This window comes from Eublepharis macularius, chromosome 13 (genome assembly GCF_028583425.1).
Source record: "Eublepharis macularius isolate TG4126 chromosome 13, MPM_Emac_v1.0, whole genome shotgun sequence".
NCBI classification, from domain to species: Eukaryota; Metazoa; Chordata; class Lepidosauria; order Squamata; family Eublepharidae; genus Eublepharis; species Eublepharis macularius.
The window spans coordinates 47,274,772-47,289,226 of record NC_072802.1 but is presented as its reverse complement, the minus strand read 5'-3'; the positions used below and the strand labels follow the sequence as shown (position 1 = coordinate 47,289,226).

The window sequence follows — 14,455 nt, the reverse complement described above, 5'->3', positions numbered from 1 at the left end:
AGTGATAATCTATTGAGAAAATATGAGCTCATCATGAGGAATAGATTTATAAAGTGAAGCACAGAAACTTGGAGCTGAAGGGACCCCAAGGGTCATCTATTCTAACATCCGTACAATGCAGGAAATTCACAGCTGCCCTCACCTCAGTGACCCCTACTCAGGGCTTTTTTTCAGGGGGAACGGAGTTCCGGAACCTCTTGAAAATGGTCACATGGCTGGTGGCCCCGCCCCCTGATCTCCAGACAGAGGGGAGTTGAGATTGCCCTCCGCACCGCTCAGCGGCACGGAGGGCAATCTCAACTCCCCTCTGTCTGGAGATCAGGGGGCAGGGCCACCAGCCATGTGACCATTTTTTCCGAGGGCAACCCACTGAGTTCCACCACCTCTTTTCCCAGAAAAAAAGCCCTGCCCCTACTCAATGCCCAAAGGAAGGCACAAAACATCGAGGATCACTAGCCAATCTGGCCTGGAGGAAAATTCCTTCCTGACCCAAAGAGGTGATTAGCATTACCCTGGGCATATAAAAATGGGCCACAAGAGCCAAGCATTGGCTCATCCCTTCCTGCTCTTCCTCTCAGCGTTTGCCTAAATTCATACTGAATCATAGAATCAGCATTGCTGACAGTAGGCCTTTCTAGTCTCTGCTTAAAAACCTCCAAAGAAAGAGAACCCACCATCTCCTGAAGAATCCTGTTCCACTGAGGAACCACTGTAACTCTCAGAACGATCTTCCTAATGTTTAGCCAAATTAACATATAAATTAACACAAAGTGAATAAAGCTTGCCTTGTATTGTCGAAGGCTTTCACGGCCGGAGAACGATGGTTGTTGGGGGTTTTCCGGGCTGTATTGCCGTGGTCTTGGCATTGTAGTTCCTGACGTTTCGCCAGCAGCTGTGGCTGGCATCTTCAGAGGTGTAGCACCAAAAGACAGAGATCTCTCACTGAGAGATCTCTGTCTTTTGGTGCTACACCTCTGAAGATGCCAGCCACAGCTGCTGGCGAAACGTCAGGAACTACAATGCCAAGACCACGGCAATACAGCCCGGAAAACCCCCAACAACCAAAGCTTGCCTTACTTGTAGGTAAGTATTAGATGCCTCCTTGTCCGGCCCCAGTCACCTTGTTTATTCCTTAAAATGAACCTGCTGCTTCCTTGTGGACAAAGCCGATTACCCTATGTTGTGGGCCACTGTCCGGCAAACAAGCAGAAGAATTCACCAGGGCCGTTTCCACACGGCTCCCCGCTACTCGTAACAACCTGGAATATTGCGAAAAAAACGCGGAAGATCGCGTTTTCTTGTGCGAGATTTGCGCAACTTCACGTGACGTCGCGCAAATCTTGCATGAGAAAACGTGATCTTCTGCGTTTTTTTTGCGATATTCCAGATTGTTACGAGCAGTGGGGAGCCGTGTGGAAACGGCCCAGGTAACCAAACAGTTCAACCCTTGGTTTAAATACTAGAGGTGACTTTCCTTTTCAGTTCTGCTTACTATTAAAACCCCTCTGTCTTATGCTTGCATACCATACCTGGATCCTAATGTTATAGCAGTTGGGGCAATTTGTGTGATTTCTTGTTCCAGAGCTGGCTCTGCAACACCGTCATAGCTGCATGCGCCTTCATTTTTTCTTGCTGTGGCACCTGGCTTGGGAACGCAAACAGCAGTTGAACATACACCAGGAACGCATTGCACAGCTGGCAGCCAGGATTGCCATGCGAAGAGCCTTCTTGCGATGGAAATTCTGTATCCTTTCTTTTGTAGTCCTTTTGCAGGGATAAACTGAACAGAAAGTGTTGGATCAGACACCATGTCTGTTGAAAATGACCAAGAGGAGCAGTGTTATATTCTAACAGGCCCAGAAAAAAAATCCACAGGAAAAAAATCTGGGTTTTGATGCTCTGACGGTGAAATCCTAAGCAGAGTCACTCCAGTCTAAGCCCATTGATTTCAGTGGGCTTAGACTGGAGTAACTCTGTTTAGGATTTTATTATGAGCCACTAGGACAGCATAATTGTTTTCCATTTGGGTATATGTAAAAGCTGGTAAGGAATAGTGTAGGTCAGATGCAGATATTCAGAGAATTATGGCTGGAGTGCATGCTTAACTGTTCTTCCTAGCCTGCAGGCATAATAGGAACCCAGTTGGAAACATGTTAATGAAAAGAATGATTAAAACATAAGACAGCATTATTAGGCAATAATAATTAAACTTTGGAATTCACTGGCAGATATTTATATACTTGTTTAGTATACAAGGCTGCACGCAATTTTTAAGCAAACATATCCTAATAAAATTAAACGAAAGTTTTAAAAAATTAAACAGCAGTTTCAAATAGTTAAAGCATTAGCCATTCACACCTTCCTTCCTTCTGCTTATATCTTGACTTCTGTTATACCTATGGTGCCCTTCATGTTATGAATGCCTGTGATGAACTACAGAGCATTGATCTGATCCAGCGGAGCAAATGAAGTTTTTCTTTAACACCTGTAATGGATGTGTGTCTGTGTATTGAAGCAGCTAAACATCAGGAGCTAGCTGAACATCATTACAGACGCCTCCTGCTGGTAAGAAGTTTGCAGTGCCTGGCTTCTTTAGAACCACATTTGACCAACGAAAGCTGCTTCCTGCATTATGATCCTCATATAGGGAGGGCCTCTTTGAATACTACATGGGGTCAACTACCAGCTTGCCACTGTGTATACAAATGGTAGGAAGGAAGCTGATCCTAGCTGTGTACCTTCAGGAGGTACAGGGCTGGAAACGTTTCTGCTACTACTGTATGTGGTACAAGTTTTATAGCTAGCTCTCTCATGCATTTCCCATTCATATTCATGGGATTGTGTAAAACTTCCTGGAAGATTGTGCCTTGTCTGCTCTCATTTACTGTAATCAAAATCTTCAGCTTGAGACTGTCTTTTCACCTTGCCTCATTGTGGGGCCACCTCTCCATAAAGCTGATATTTACAGATTGCAAGTAAGATGGGCTCTCAAAAACAAACAGACAGAACTCTACTGGATCAGAACATCTTAACAATCATCCTGGTTTCCTGTATTGGCTATCTAGAGGCCTCCAGAAAAGTCACAGATGGATCTATCTATGGTTTGGATCCACCAGCGGTGGAAAGGATTTCCATTCTCAGAGCACAGCTTCTCCAGCCTCAAATGCCCCCACCCCACTCCTGTGTGATAGGAACCCCTCCCCCAGGAACAGCATGAAAGGGGAGTCAGAGGTCTGCAGTGGAAGAGGAATTGCCAAAAAGCTTTCTCTTCCATCTGTGGAAATCCTCTGTTGGATCTAAGCGTGCATGATAACAGAGTTGCGCTTACCGTAACTACTGTTCATTGACGTCTTCTGTGCAGACACACATGGGACTGCGCCTGCGCAGGCCTGCCGACCGGATTTTTCTTTCTAGCAAAACGTCCACTAGGGGGCGCACGTCCGACCCAATGCGCATGCGCGGCCGTTTCCCGCCCAAGCGACATTGGGCGACGTCGCCCCCTTTCCCCTCAGTTTCTCCTCTGCCGCCGAATGCCTTCACATTATCTGGAAGAACACAGCGGGGTAGGAGGGAGGGTTGTGTGTCTGCACAGAAGACGTCAATGAACAGTAGTTACGGTAAGCGCAACTCTGTTTTCACTGTCCGTCTTCTGTGCAGCCCCACATGGGAGACTCACAAGCCACTTACCCAGGAGGCGGGCATGTGTTCTCACCGAAAAAGAGACTGAAGCACTGCATTACCAACAGCAGCCTCTTTCCTTTCCCACACATCTAGTGCGTAATGTTTAGCGAACGTGTCAGAAGACGACCACGTTGCAGCCCTGCAGATGTCTTGCAAGGGCACGCCCCTAAGGAAGGCCGCCGAAGCAGCCTGTGCTCTGGTGGAATGAGCTTTTAGTTCCAAGGGGCAAGGTAACTGAGCATGCGAGTAGCAGGCTCTAACAGCTTGAGTGACCCAACGGGAAATTGACTGGGCTGTAGCAGCCTTTCCCTTCCTGGGCCCATAATAGCACACAAACAGTTGTTTGGCACTCCTAAACTGTGATGTACGTTGGAGGTAAAATAAAATAGCCCTTCTCACATCCAAAGAATGTAAGGCCCTTTCAGAGTTATCAGAAGGGTCAGGAAAAAAGATAGGTAGGACAATGTCCTGTGAGGTGTGAAATTGCGTGGACACTTTGGGTCTAAAACGAAGGTCAGGTCTCAACACCACCTTATTCTGATGGACCTTCAAAAAGGGAGGGTCCCACCTCAGTGCAGCCAGCTCGCTAACCCTACGGGCAGACGTAATGGCTATCAAAAAGGCCACCTTACAGAATAACCATTTCAAATCACAGGTGGCCAGTGGTTCAAAAGGTGATTTCATAAGCCCCGCCAATACTACTTGTAGTGACCATTGGGGAACAATTTCCTTGACCTGTGGAAACATATTGTACAACCCTTTCAAAAAAGACTTCGACAAACTGTGGGAGAACACCGTCTTCCCATCTATTTTAGGGTGGAAGGCTGAAATGGCAGCCAAATAAACTTTAATAGAGGAATTAGAGAGTCCCCCATCCTTTAAGGACAGGAGGAACTCAAACACAGAAGACAACTGGCAATCCCAAACATTAACTGCAGTGGCCGCAGCCCAGGCCTCAAAACGCTTCCATTTAGCTGCGTATGACCTGCGAGTGGTGTCCCTACGGGCATTCAGCAAAATTTCAGCTACCCTGTCAGACATCCCGTCCGTCCCCGAATGTGCCAAGCAGTGAGGTTGAGTTTGGGTAGGTCGTGATACCAAACCCCTTTGTCGGACAGAAGGTCCGGGTTCAGTGTGAACCGATAATATGACCCCTGTGAAAGCTGCATGACATGTTGGAACCATGCTTGTCTGGGCCAGAAGGGGGCCACTAGAATTAAGTGCGGCCCATCCCTCTGGATTTTGCTGACAACCCGAGACAGCAGTGGGAACGGAGGGAAGGCATAAAACAGGTGCCCTGTCCAGTGTATCTGGAACGCGTCCCCCAGGGAGCGGCGACCCAGCCCTCCTCTGGAGCAGAATAGCGGGGCCTTCTTGTTGGCCTCTACCGCAAAGAGGTCCACGTCTGGGAACCCCCAGTCCAAAAAGATGGCGTTCAGGTAACTGTCTGCTACGGTCCATTCGTAGCTGTCGAATCGCATCCGACTCAGCGTGTCCGCGATGACATTGGTGGTGCCAGGAATATGGACCGCCTGAATGAACACGCCTCTGTCCACGGCCCAGTTCCAGATCCAAACGGCCTCGTCGCAGAGGGCCTTGGATGTAGTGCCCCCTTGCTTGTTCAGGTAGAACATCGTGGTGCAATTGTCTGTGAGCACCTGAACTGCTTTCTGCTGCAGCGTGTCTGCGAAAGCGATAAGGGCATAACGGACCGCTCTCAATTCTAGCAGGTTAATATGATCTTTCTTTTCCTGCTCTGACCAAACCCCATGTGCCCTCAGGGCACCACACTGGGCTCGCCATCCCACCGTGGAGGCATCAGTCGAGATTGTGATCTCGGTTTGGATGGACCCAAACGCAACACCCCCAAGGAGGGTAGTCTCATCGAGCCACCATCGTAAGGCCCGGATAATCCCTCTGGGGATGGAATACCGCTTATTCTGGGACTCGTGTTCAAAATCATGAACCGACAGGAACCACAGCTGGAGAGGTCGCATGTGCAACCGGGCCATAGGGGTGACAGCTGTAGAAGAGGCCATGAGGCCCAGTAGCCTCTGGATCGCTGTCACGGATTGGAACCTGCACTTGGAAAAAAGGTTCACCATCCTGCCAATTCTTAAGACACGCTCTCTGGGGAGAAAACCTCTATTTACGTCACCATCCAATTCCATACCGATAAACAGTATTCTCTTGGACAGGGTAAGGTTAGACTTCTGCAAATTAACCAAAAGCCCTAACCGGGAGCAGGTGAGCATCACTGTATGAATCTGGGCCAGGAGCGCATCAGCAGAGGGAGCTGCTAGAAGCCAATCGTCAAGGTAGGGGTAGATGGTACAACCCCGTTTCCTCAAATAAGCCACTACCACAGCCATACACTTAGAAAAAACTCGTGGGGCTGTTGAGAGACCAAAGGGAAGCACTTGGTAATGGTAGACCTTATTGTTACATAGAAATCTAAGGTACTTCCAATGATCCGGATGGATGGCAATATGAAAATATGCATCCTTGAGGTCCAGGACAGCGAACCACATGTCCTCGGGCATTAACTGGAGGACTGTGTTCAAGGTAAGCATCCTGAACCTCTTGACGAGAACAAATTTATTCAGTTCCCGTAGGTCTAAAATGGGTCGTACCCCTCCATCTTTCTTGTCTACCAAGAACATCCTGGAGTAAAAGCCTAAGGGGGGGTCCTGAGGGAGCACCTCCCGCACAGCCCCTTTCTCTAGCAGTGCTACAACCTCAGCCTGTACGTTATGAGAAGAGGATTGTATTGAGTGGTCAGGAAGAGACAACACTGGGTAAACATCAAACTGAATTTTATAGCCAACTTTAACGATATTAAGAACCCAACTATCAGATGTAATTTCTGCCCATGCAGAGGCAAACTGAACCAATCTGTTTCCAAACACAACAGACTGTTCGAATTCTAGTCAGAACTGCTTTGGCTGAGTTGCTGACTCTTTGGCATCGTGGGCTTGTTGACCGCGACGAGGGCGGTAGCTAGGCCTCCGGCGCTGAAAGGAACTTGCAGGCTGCTGGAATTGCCTGTAGGACCCATAACGGGGATACGGCTGGTATCGCTGTTGCCGACCACGATAGCCCTGTGAAGGGCGATACTGGAACCGATTTTCGGTAGATGGTCTGGCTGGGAGGATGCCGTAGGAACGGGCTGTCAGCCGATCTTTGCGTTTTTGGGAGAGGTAGTCATCCGTCTTGGATGAGAACAGGGATGGACCCTCAAAGGGCAGATTCTCCACCTTATTCCGCGTCTCGATGGGTAGAGCAGTCGTGCGGAGCCACGAATGCCTGCGGAGGACGATGGAAGAGGCCAATGTTCTGGCAGAGGTGTCAACGGTGTCACGGCCAGCATTTATCTGTTGACGAGAAAGGCGCAGGGCCTCATCAAGAACCACCTTCGCCAACACCCTCTGGTCTGCAGGGAGCTTTTCCATAAAGGCCGCCATGCGGTTCCAAAGGAAAATTTGATATGCTCCCATGATGGCCGAATAGTTGGAGATCTTCAGCGTCAAGGCAGCAGAGGAGTACAATTTCTTGCCCAATGAATCGAGCTTCCTGCTTTCCTTGTCAATGGGCACCACATAAGACCCCTGGCGTTGACGGGTCTGCATTTCCTCTGTAATGAGGGAAGAAGGAGGTGGGTGTGCAAAGAGGTATGCACAACCGTCATCCCGTGTCTTGTACAGGGCCTCCAGTTTGCGGGATGTTGGATACACAGAGGCCGGCTTCTCGCATATGTCGTGAACGATCTCCACCAGGCCCTCGGTGAATGGGAAAGCAATAGTTGGAGGATTCCCGGACTGGACATATTGCAATATCTTGTCCTTTGGCTTAGGATCCACAGCAGATATCTCGATGTCGAGAGAACGGGCCATTCTGACCATCTGCTCAGAATAGAGCCTGTAGTCCTCCGAGGGTGACACACGACCAGTCCCAATGATGATGTCATCTGGCGACGGGTCAGATGGTGGGCTGGGACTCGGGCCCTGAGAAGGTTCCACATGGTGATAAGGCGAGACATGCCTGGGGGAATCATAGTGGGAGAACTCACTGCGAGCGTCACCCCAATACTCCCTGCCAAACGAAGGAGAACTGGCATACAGGGAGCCCTCTCTATCATAGCCACTCCGAGGAAGGCAATAAGGCCGGTCCTCCCTTCCCATATAGTCATCGGCATGCCACGTCTCGGCAGCCCTAGGTGGAGCGTCGGGCAGACCACCATCGTCATCAGTGGAGTGGTGCAGCGGAGAGGACAGGTGCGGTGACGGGGTCGAGGGCTTCTCCCAGACGACCTCCTCCGTCTGGACCGACGTCGACTGTTGGTGTTTAGATTTCTTTTTCGACTTCTTTTCGCCCTTGGAGGCTGAAGTCGGATCGGAGCTTTGGTTCCGGTCAACCGGGGTTGGCGACGTGGGAAACGGATCCGAAGCCTTCGGTTCCGATCGAGAGCTCGTCTTCGAACCAAGACCAGCGTGAGCCGATTCAGTGGGCTTCGGAGTCGACGCCGTCGGAGTCGGAGTCGGATCCGACGGTTTGGGAATCGACCCAGCCGGGATGTTCGGATCCGATGAAGTCCTCGGCACCTTCGGAGCCGATGTGGCGGTCGGTTCCGACCTCGACGGGGACCTGGAACGGTGCCGCTTCCGAGTCGGATCCGACTGCGGAGTGGAGCGCTTGCGACCCGACGCGGAACTCGCAGCCTCCTTCGGATCCGGGGTCATGGAATGCTTACGACCCGACGCGGAACTCGCAGCCTCCTTCGGATCCGGGGTCGGGTGTTGGGCTTGTCGGCGATCCGGCGAGCGGGAACGCGAAGTGGAAGCGGCCCTTCGGACAGATTCCGTCTCAGGGGGGGTGTCAACCGTCCCACCAGCCGGTGGAGGTCCCCCCGGGGTACCCGGAGCCCCCGACGCCCGCATCACCCTTCTCCACAACAGGGCGTTAAGCCTATTCGCCCTCTCAGCCCTCGCCTTCGGGGTGAACCGTTGGCAGTGCTCACATTTACCGACGATGTGCCCTTCTCCCAGGCACTCGAGGCACACGGAGTGACCGTCCGTCCTCGTCATCTTCGTGGCACAGGTGGAACAACGCTTAAAAAGCGACTTCTCAGACATCTTCACTAGAAAAAGTTTCCTCAGAAAAAAGTTCCTCAGAAAAACGGACAGCTAGGTCTTTACCGCTCGGCGGCAAAGAAGAAACTGAGGGGAAAGGGGGCGACTTCGCCCAATGTCGCTCGGGCGGGAAACGGCCGCGCATGCGCATTGGGTCGGACGTGCGCCCCCTAGTGGACGTTTTGCTAGAAAGAAAAATCCGGTCGGCAGGCCTGCGCAGGCGCAGTCCCATGTGGGGCTGCACAGAAGACGGACAGTGAACCCATTCTTCCTTCCAGGATCTGAGTGTTGTACATGGTTTCTTACCTTCTCTCTTTTATTCTCACAATACTAAGAGAAAATGGCTTGTCCAAGACCTGGCAGTGAGCTTTGTGGCAGAGTGGAGATCTGGATTTGGATCTCCTCAGCGTCTATTAGATACTTACATCCACTAAATAGCAGACCGGCTTTCATGAAGCCAACAGTTTTTCCACTGATGTTCCCCAACCTGCCATAGATATTCACTGCCATTTCTGTTTATCCAGTGAAGATAATAGCTATTGACAGACGTATTCCATTTTTAAAGTGAACTAAGGTAAGAACGTTTTTGCCTTTTTAGCAGGATTGTCTTATCTGACAAGTTCTGTAATTTAGGCTACTTGTGTTTCTGCTTTTCACAGTACCGTGGGTTTAGTGCCTTACGAAAGAATGTTTTGGAAGCTCGTCTCAAGCAAATGAGAAGAAATTTGGCTTTTCAGCAGCATCAAGTCATGGTAAGAGTGACTTTGTTCCATCTTTCATCTATACAAAATACAAATCTTGAACCTTACCTACTTTCTCACTTCAGTAACAAAAGTATCGTGTCATAACCACTGAGTTGTTCTCTGCAGATAGCTACAGAAAACATTTCTCATGTACATTGGGCAACAGTTATGGATGGCTGGGGGCCACTGTTTAACATCATCATCTGATAAATGGGTTCTGGTTTATAGGAGTTTATGCCGAAGTGTCACAAGACTCTGGGTTGTTCCAACTATCATTAGTAGCTCTGCAGTTTGCAGCTGTGCTATGCTTGGGAATTCTCTGGCTGTGACTGGGTTAGGCTCAGACGGTAGTGTTAATAATATTTTTTTAAAAACCTAGAGCCAAAAAAAGGGAGATACATGATTAACTTCCAGATAATACCCTATGTGGTTTCTGTGCCCTATGGGCTAAGTGTGGTCCTGCCTCAACCCAAAAGCTTCCCCAGACAAAGAGGAGTGAGTTTACAATACTGTTAACTGCCACCATTTCTCTTGTGAAGTTTGGCCAAGGGCTATGCTTCACTAAGGATATGCCTAGATGGCTGATGCCTATGCCTAAGCCATTCCCACCCGGGCAGCAGCCCCACTTGAGCATCCTATTGCCAGTCCTGGGCAATGCTTTTCTGCATCTGGGCTTGCTCCTGATGAGTGTTACTTCCCTAGTCCACATGGGGAAGCTTCTTTGGAGCCCAGACATCACACATGGGTACTGTAGATAACTTGATAACTATGCATGTAGTTGTCCAAATAAACAGCATTTTTTTTTACTATTGTTCAGTTTAGATGCTAGCTTGGTTGTTGCTATTAATATTTTTATTTTTAAAAGATAACATCCCATTTTCTTCATTTTAGAAGGACTCCCTGATTTGATCATGCTGCACAGCATGTCTCTTCTCTTTCTTTTTTTGGTAGCTCTTGCGAAGGTTCTGGAATTGTTGGAAGTCTTCCTTGGAACGGAAGGAGGAAGCACAGCATTGGTGTCTGACACTGGCAGCTCGATCTCACTACAGGTAGTGCAGGGCATAAATAAATACGACTTTAAAAATGAAACTCTGGAGCTAGTGACTGTTCTTTGGAAAGCTGCAGTGCATCCCACTGTTGTAATCTTTGAGTCCAATTTTATTATGAATGGTTTTGATCTGGTTACTGCCTATTCTTTGTTTTATATATTAATACCCCACTTTTCCTCCCTGGAATATTGAATTCTGATAAGAGTACCACACTCCCAGTACTGGCCAGGCCTGGACCTACCTAGTGTTAAAGACAGCTACAGCAGGTGCCTTTGGATGTGATACAGGGAACAATGGGTAGTGTTGGTCAGCTTCAGCAGTAAATCTATCTTTTGAACGTTGCTCACATCTAGCATAGATAGGTTTGCCGCTACATGGCGTAAGTCCTCTGTCTAATTAAGCAGCTGGTACAATTTATACAGGTATAGTTGTCATCCATCTTAGAAAGAGTTTGTCTTTCTATGCCAGACTTTTAATGAAACGATGTGGTCTGTATTCCATTATACCACCTCTGTTCCAGCCTGGTTCTACAGCAGAAGAGTTTCCGGTCCTGGTTACATTATGCAAGTTGGAAAAAGTACAGAAAGGTAAGGGGGTCATTGCATAGCATACTAATCTTCACATTTTTCAGACCAGAGCTTCAGTTCTCCCAGGGGTCATTTCATAGAAAAAGAGCTGGAGGAACTCATTAGCATATGCCACACCCCTTGACATCACCAGAAATGTCATTAGCATAACTGATTTGCATATGCCACACTTCCTGTCATCACCTATCCTGGCTGCTTTGGACCGAACCCTGGCCATTCAGGGCCAAAATTGGTCCCAAAATGGCAAAAAGGGGCTGAAAATGGCCAAAAAGGGGCCCAAAATGGTCAGGATTGGGCTGCTGCTGAACAGGAGAGTGATCCATCACCCGTCAGAGGCCCATCTGGGCCGTTTCGGCCCCAATCCAGGACGAAACGGGCCCAAAATGGCTGAGTCAGGTGGGATGGGCCACCTGACGTGACCTCTTTGAGGAACTGCCAGAACTGCGTTCCTGCATGTTCCCTCTTGAAATGAGCCCTGAGTTCTCCACATGAGATCTACTTAGATTGGTGGTTTTATATATGTACATTCATTCCTTCCAGTTTATTTATTTATTATTTATTACTTTCCACTGTTATCCTGCCCTCCCCACACAAGCAGGCTCAGGACAGATTACATCAAGTAAAAAACATTTATATAAAACTTACACCTTAAAACAGTTTAAATACAACAACAGCACAGCAATATGTTTTAAAAATATACAAGATAGCAGCAATCAGCTAAACGGAGGCAATCAAACTACCACTTAAAACTGCCATTTAAAAACTGGATGATGGATGCCTCTAGTAGGGAGGGATCCAGTCTTTCCTTCTCTTCCTCTATTTAGGCCGGTGGAGGCCTAGCCTAGCCTCAACCATATGCCTGGTGGAACATCTCTGTCTTACAGGCCCAGCGGAAGGATAGTAAGTCCTGCCAGGCCCTGATCTTATTAGGCAGAGTTCCACCAGGTTGGAGCCAGGACCAAAAAGGCCCTGGCTCTGGTCGAGGCCAGGTGGGCCTCCCTGGAGCCAATATTTGTCTTTCTCTTTGTAGAGCCTGGTGTGTGTGTGTGTCTTCTTTCTCCATGATTACCCATTTTCTTTTTTAAAAAAATGGTTGTAATAGCATTGGTGTGATCCAGTTGTGGGTCATAATCAAACAGTTAGACCAATTCTGGAGCATATTGAAATTCTGCTTTCTATGTGTTTGTTGTTAATATTCTTTGCTTTCTAATCTTTTTGTTTGCTTGTTTGTTTTTAAGGCACCCATTTTCAAAGTGAGAAAGTCCTCTGTAGGGAAGTATGGACTGTTGCTCTTTCCATCTTATGTAGAGCAGAGCCTATTAAGAAAAAGCAACTCTCTAGCTTGATGCTTCCTGCTGTAGCTGCTGTATATTGTGTCAATCTGCCTATCTTTCATTTAGCTCAAATTTTGGCATATCCTCGGGGTAGGTACCATATTTCCTGCTCTGAAATCCCTACTAAGGCTACTCTTTGTCTTCAGTTGCAGTATACAAAAGCTGATGCACACTATGGAAGACTAATCTTGCCTGCCGCATTCCAAGCCTGGAAGCAATTCAGGGTTTATCAGTGCTGGTGGAGAATGATGAAAGGGAGGGCTGTGTGCTTCCACAGGTAAAATGGGTTGTTCCTGTGAACTGCTTTTTAATAAAAGGAGAATGTTGGTGAAGGACTTTCAAAAATGACTGCATCCAGCTTGTTCAAATCGTGACATCAACTTCTCTTAAGAAAACCCTGGAGGCAAAGCTGGAAATACCCCTGCAGTCTTTAACAGTGTTGGAAACATTAAATTAGACCATTCATTTTATACAAAGAGACAAAATCTTTTTATATAAGAATATTCTTATGAAGACACCTTTGTTTCTTTCCCATGCTACTGTGGCAGCCTAGCACTTCTCTGTTGATGGAGGAGGAATTCCAGGGCCAACACTCTGACGTTTCGTTCCTCAGCTTTTCAGAACTGTATCCCTTTTCTCTCTCTAATTTTGAATCACTCGTCTCTCCTCCCCTCTGCTCAATGACTTCTCTCTTTAATTTTTTTTTGCTTTTATAGCATTGAATTTACTTCAGTAATGACCTTGCCTCATCAAAAAGAAAAATTTTAGCACAGGCATCCCTGTGATGGTGTCCACCAGGGCTTTTTTTCTGGGAAAAGAGGTGGTGGAACTCAGTGGGTTGCCCTCGGAGAAAATGGTCACATGGCTGGTGGCCCCGCCCCCTGATCTCCAGACAGAGGGGAGTTTAGATTGCCCTCTGTGCCGCTTGGCGCAGAGGGCAATCTAAACTCCCCTCTGTCTGGAGATCAGGGGGCGGGGCCACCAGCCATGTGACCATATTCAAGAGGTTCCGGAACTCCGTTCCACCGTGTTCCAGCTGAAAAAAAGCCCTGGTGTCCACTGATACCTTTCCTGGTGCCAACAAGAGTTTTTAGAAAGGGCTAGATGGCGCTTTTGCTCAGCAGGGTTTCAGTTGGCCACTGGAGATCTGACTGGCTGTACAGATTTTTAAAAACATTGCTTTGGAAGTCCCTGCCACCACAGCACAAAGACTGTCACACTTTAAAAAGGCATCCTAGGAAACAAAACTTCCTGAAATGTTAACGTTAGAGTTATATCTAATCTCACTCCCTGAGATTTTGTGGTTGGCTCTCACTCCCATGGCAGCCATTTTGCAGTTGCGCCCATCACCCTGGGTCATAATTCCAAAGGTGTGCACAGGCTCAAAAATTTTGGGGACCCGTATTCTAATACATAAGAAAGAAAAGTTCAACCCAGGCTTTTGCTGGCTGCTCTATCTCTTTTTTTTAACATGCAGGGGAGTTTCATATCCATGTCCATGAATCCATATCTAGGCCCCATTTCTCCATATAAAATGCCTAATAGAATATTTAAATCTCCTGACAAAAAGAAAATGCTCTAGAATCATAAAAATGCAACAGATAAAAATCTTCAATGCAATAATAAAAGCATAATTGATGCTATAACCCAGAAAGATACCACCTAATCTTTTGGACCTTTTATCTCAACACCTGTGTCCCAAGGCTTCTCAAACTGTGAGGTTTACCTGGAGACAGGAATATTTTCTTGGAGTATCATAAACTCCTGAGCTCATTGGTCATTCTTGCATCTTGGCAGGGAAACATGGACACGACGTTTATTTGACAGATGGTGGCTGAGAACACAGCGTCAGCAAGAGAACCACATGGCAGAAAAAATGGTAATTCTAGTTTGTTTTTTTTAAATCCCTGTATGCCTAGCAAAACACTTGGT

General features: G+C 47.8%; 1 protein-coding gene across 1 annotated transcript in view; it reads left to right on the top strand.

Moving 5' to 3' along the window:
* Positions 1–14,455, top strand: part of SFI1 (SFI1 centrin binding protein) — a 53,700-nt gene that overhangs the window by 13,709 nt on the left and 25,536 nt on the right. Inside the window, exons 10-16 of the mRNA XM_054995854.1 lie at positions 1,583–1,744; positions 2,495–2,565; positions 9,470–9,562; positions 10,505–10,602; positions 11,123–11,189; positions 12,670–12,800; positions 14,321–14,402. Of these exons, the coding sequence (XP_054851829.1) occupies positions 1,583–1,744; positions 2,495–2,565; positions 9,470–9,562; positions 10,505–10,602; positions 11,123–11,189; positions 12,670–12,800; positions 14,321–14,402 (704 nt within the window). The remainder of the gene's footprint in view (positions 1–1,582; positions 1,745–2,494; positions 2,566–9,469; positions 9,563–10,504; positions 10,603–11,122; positions 11,190–12,669; positions 12,801–14,320; positions 14,403–14,455) is intronic.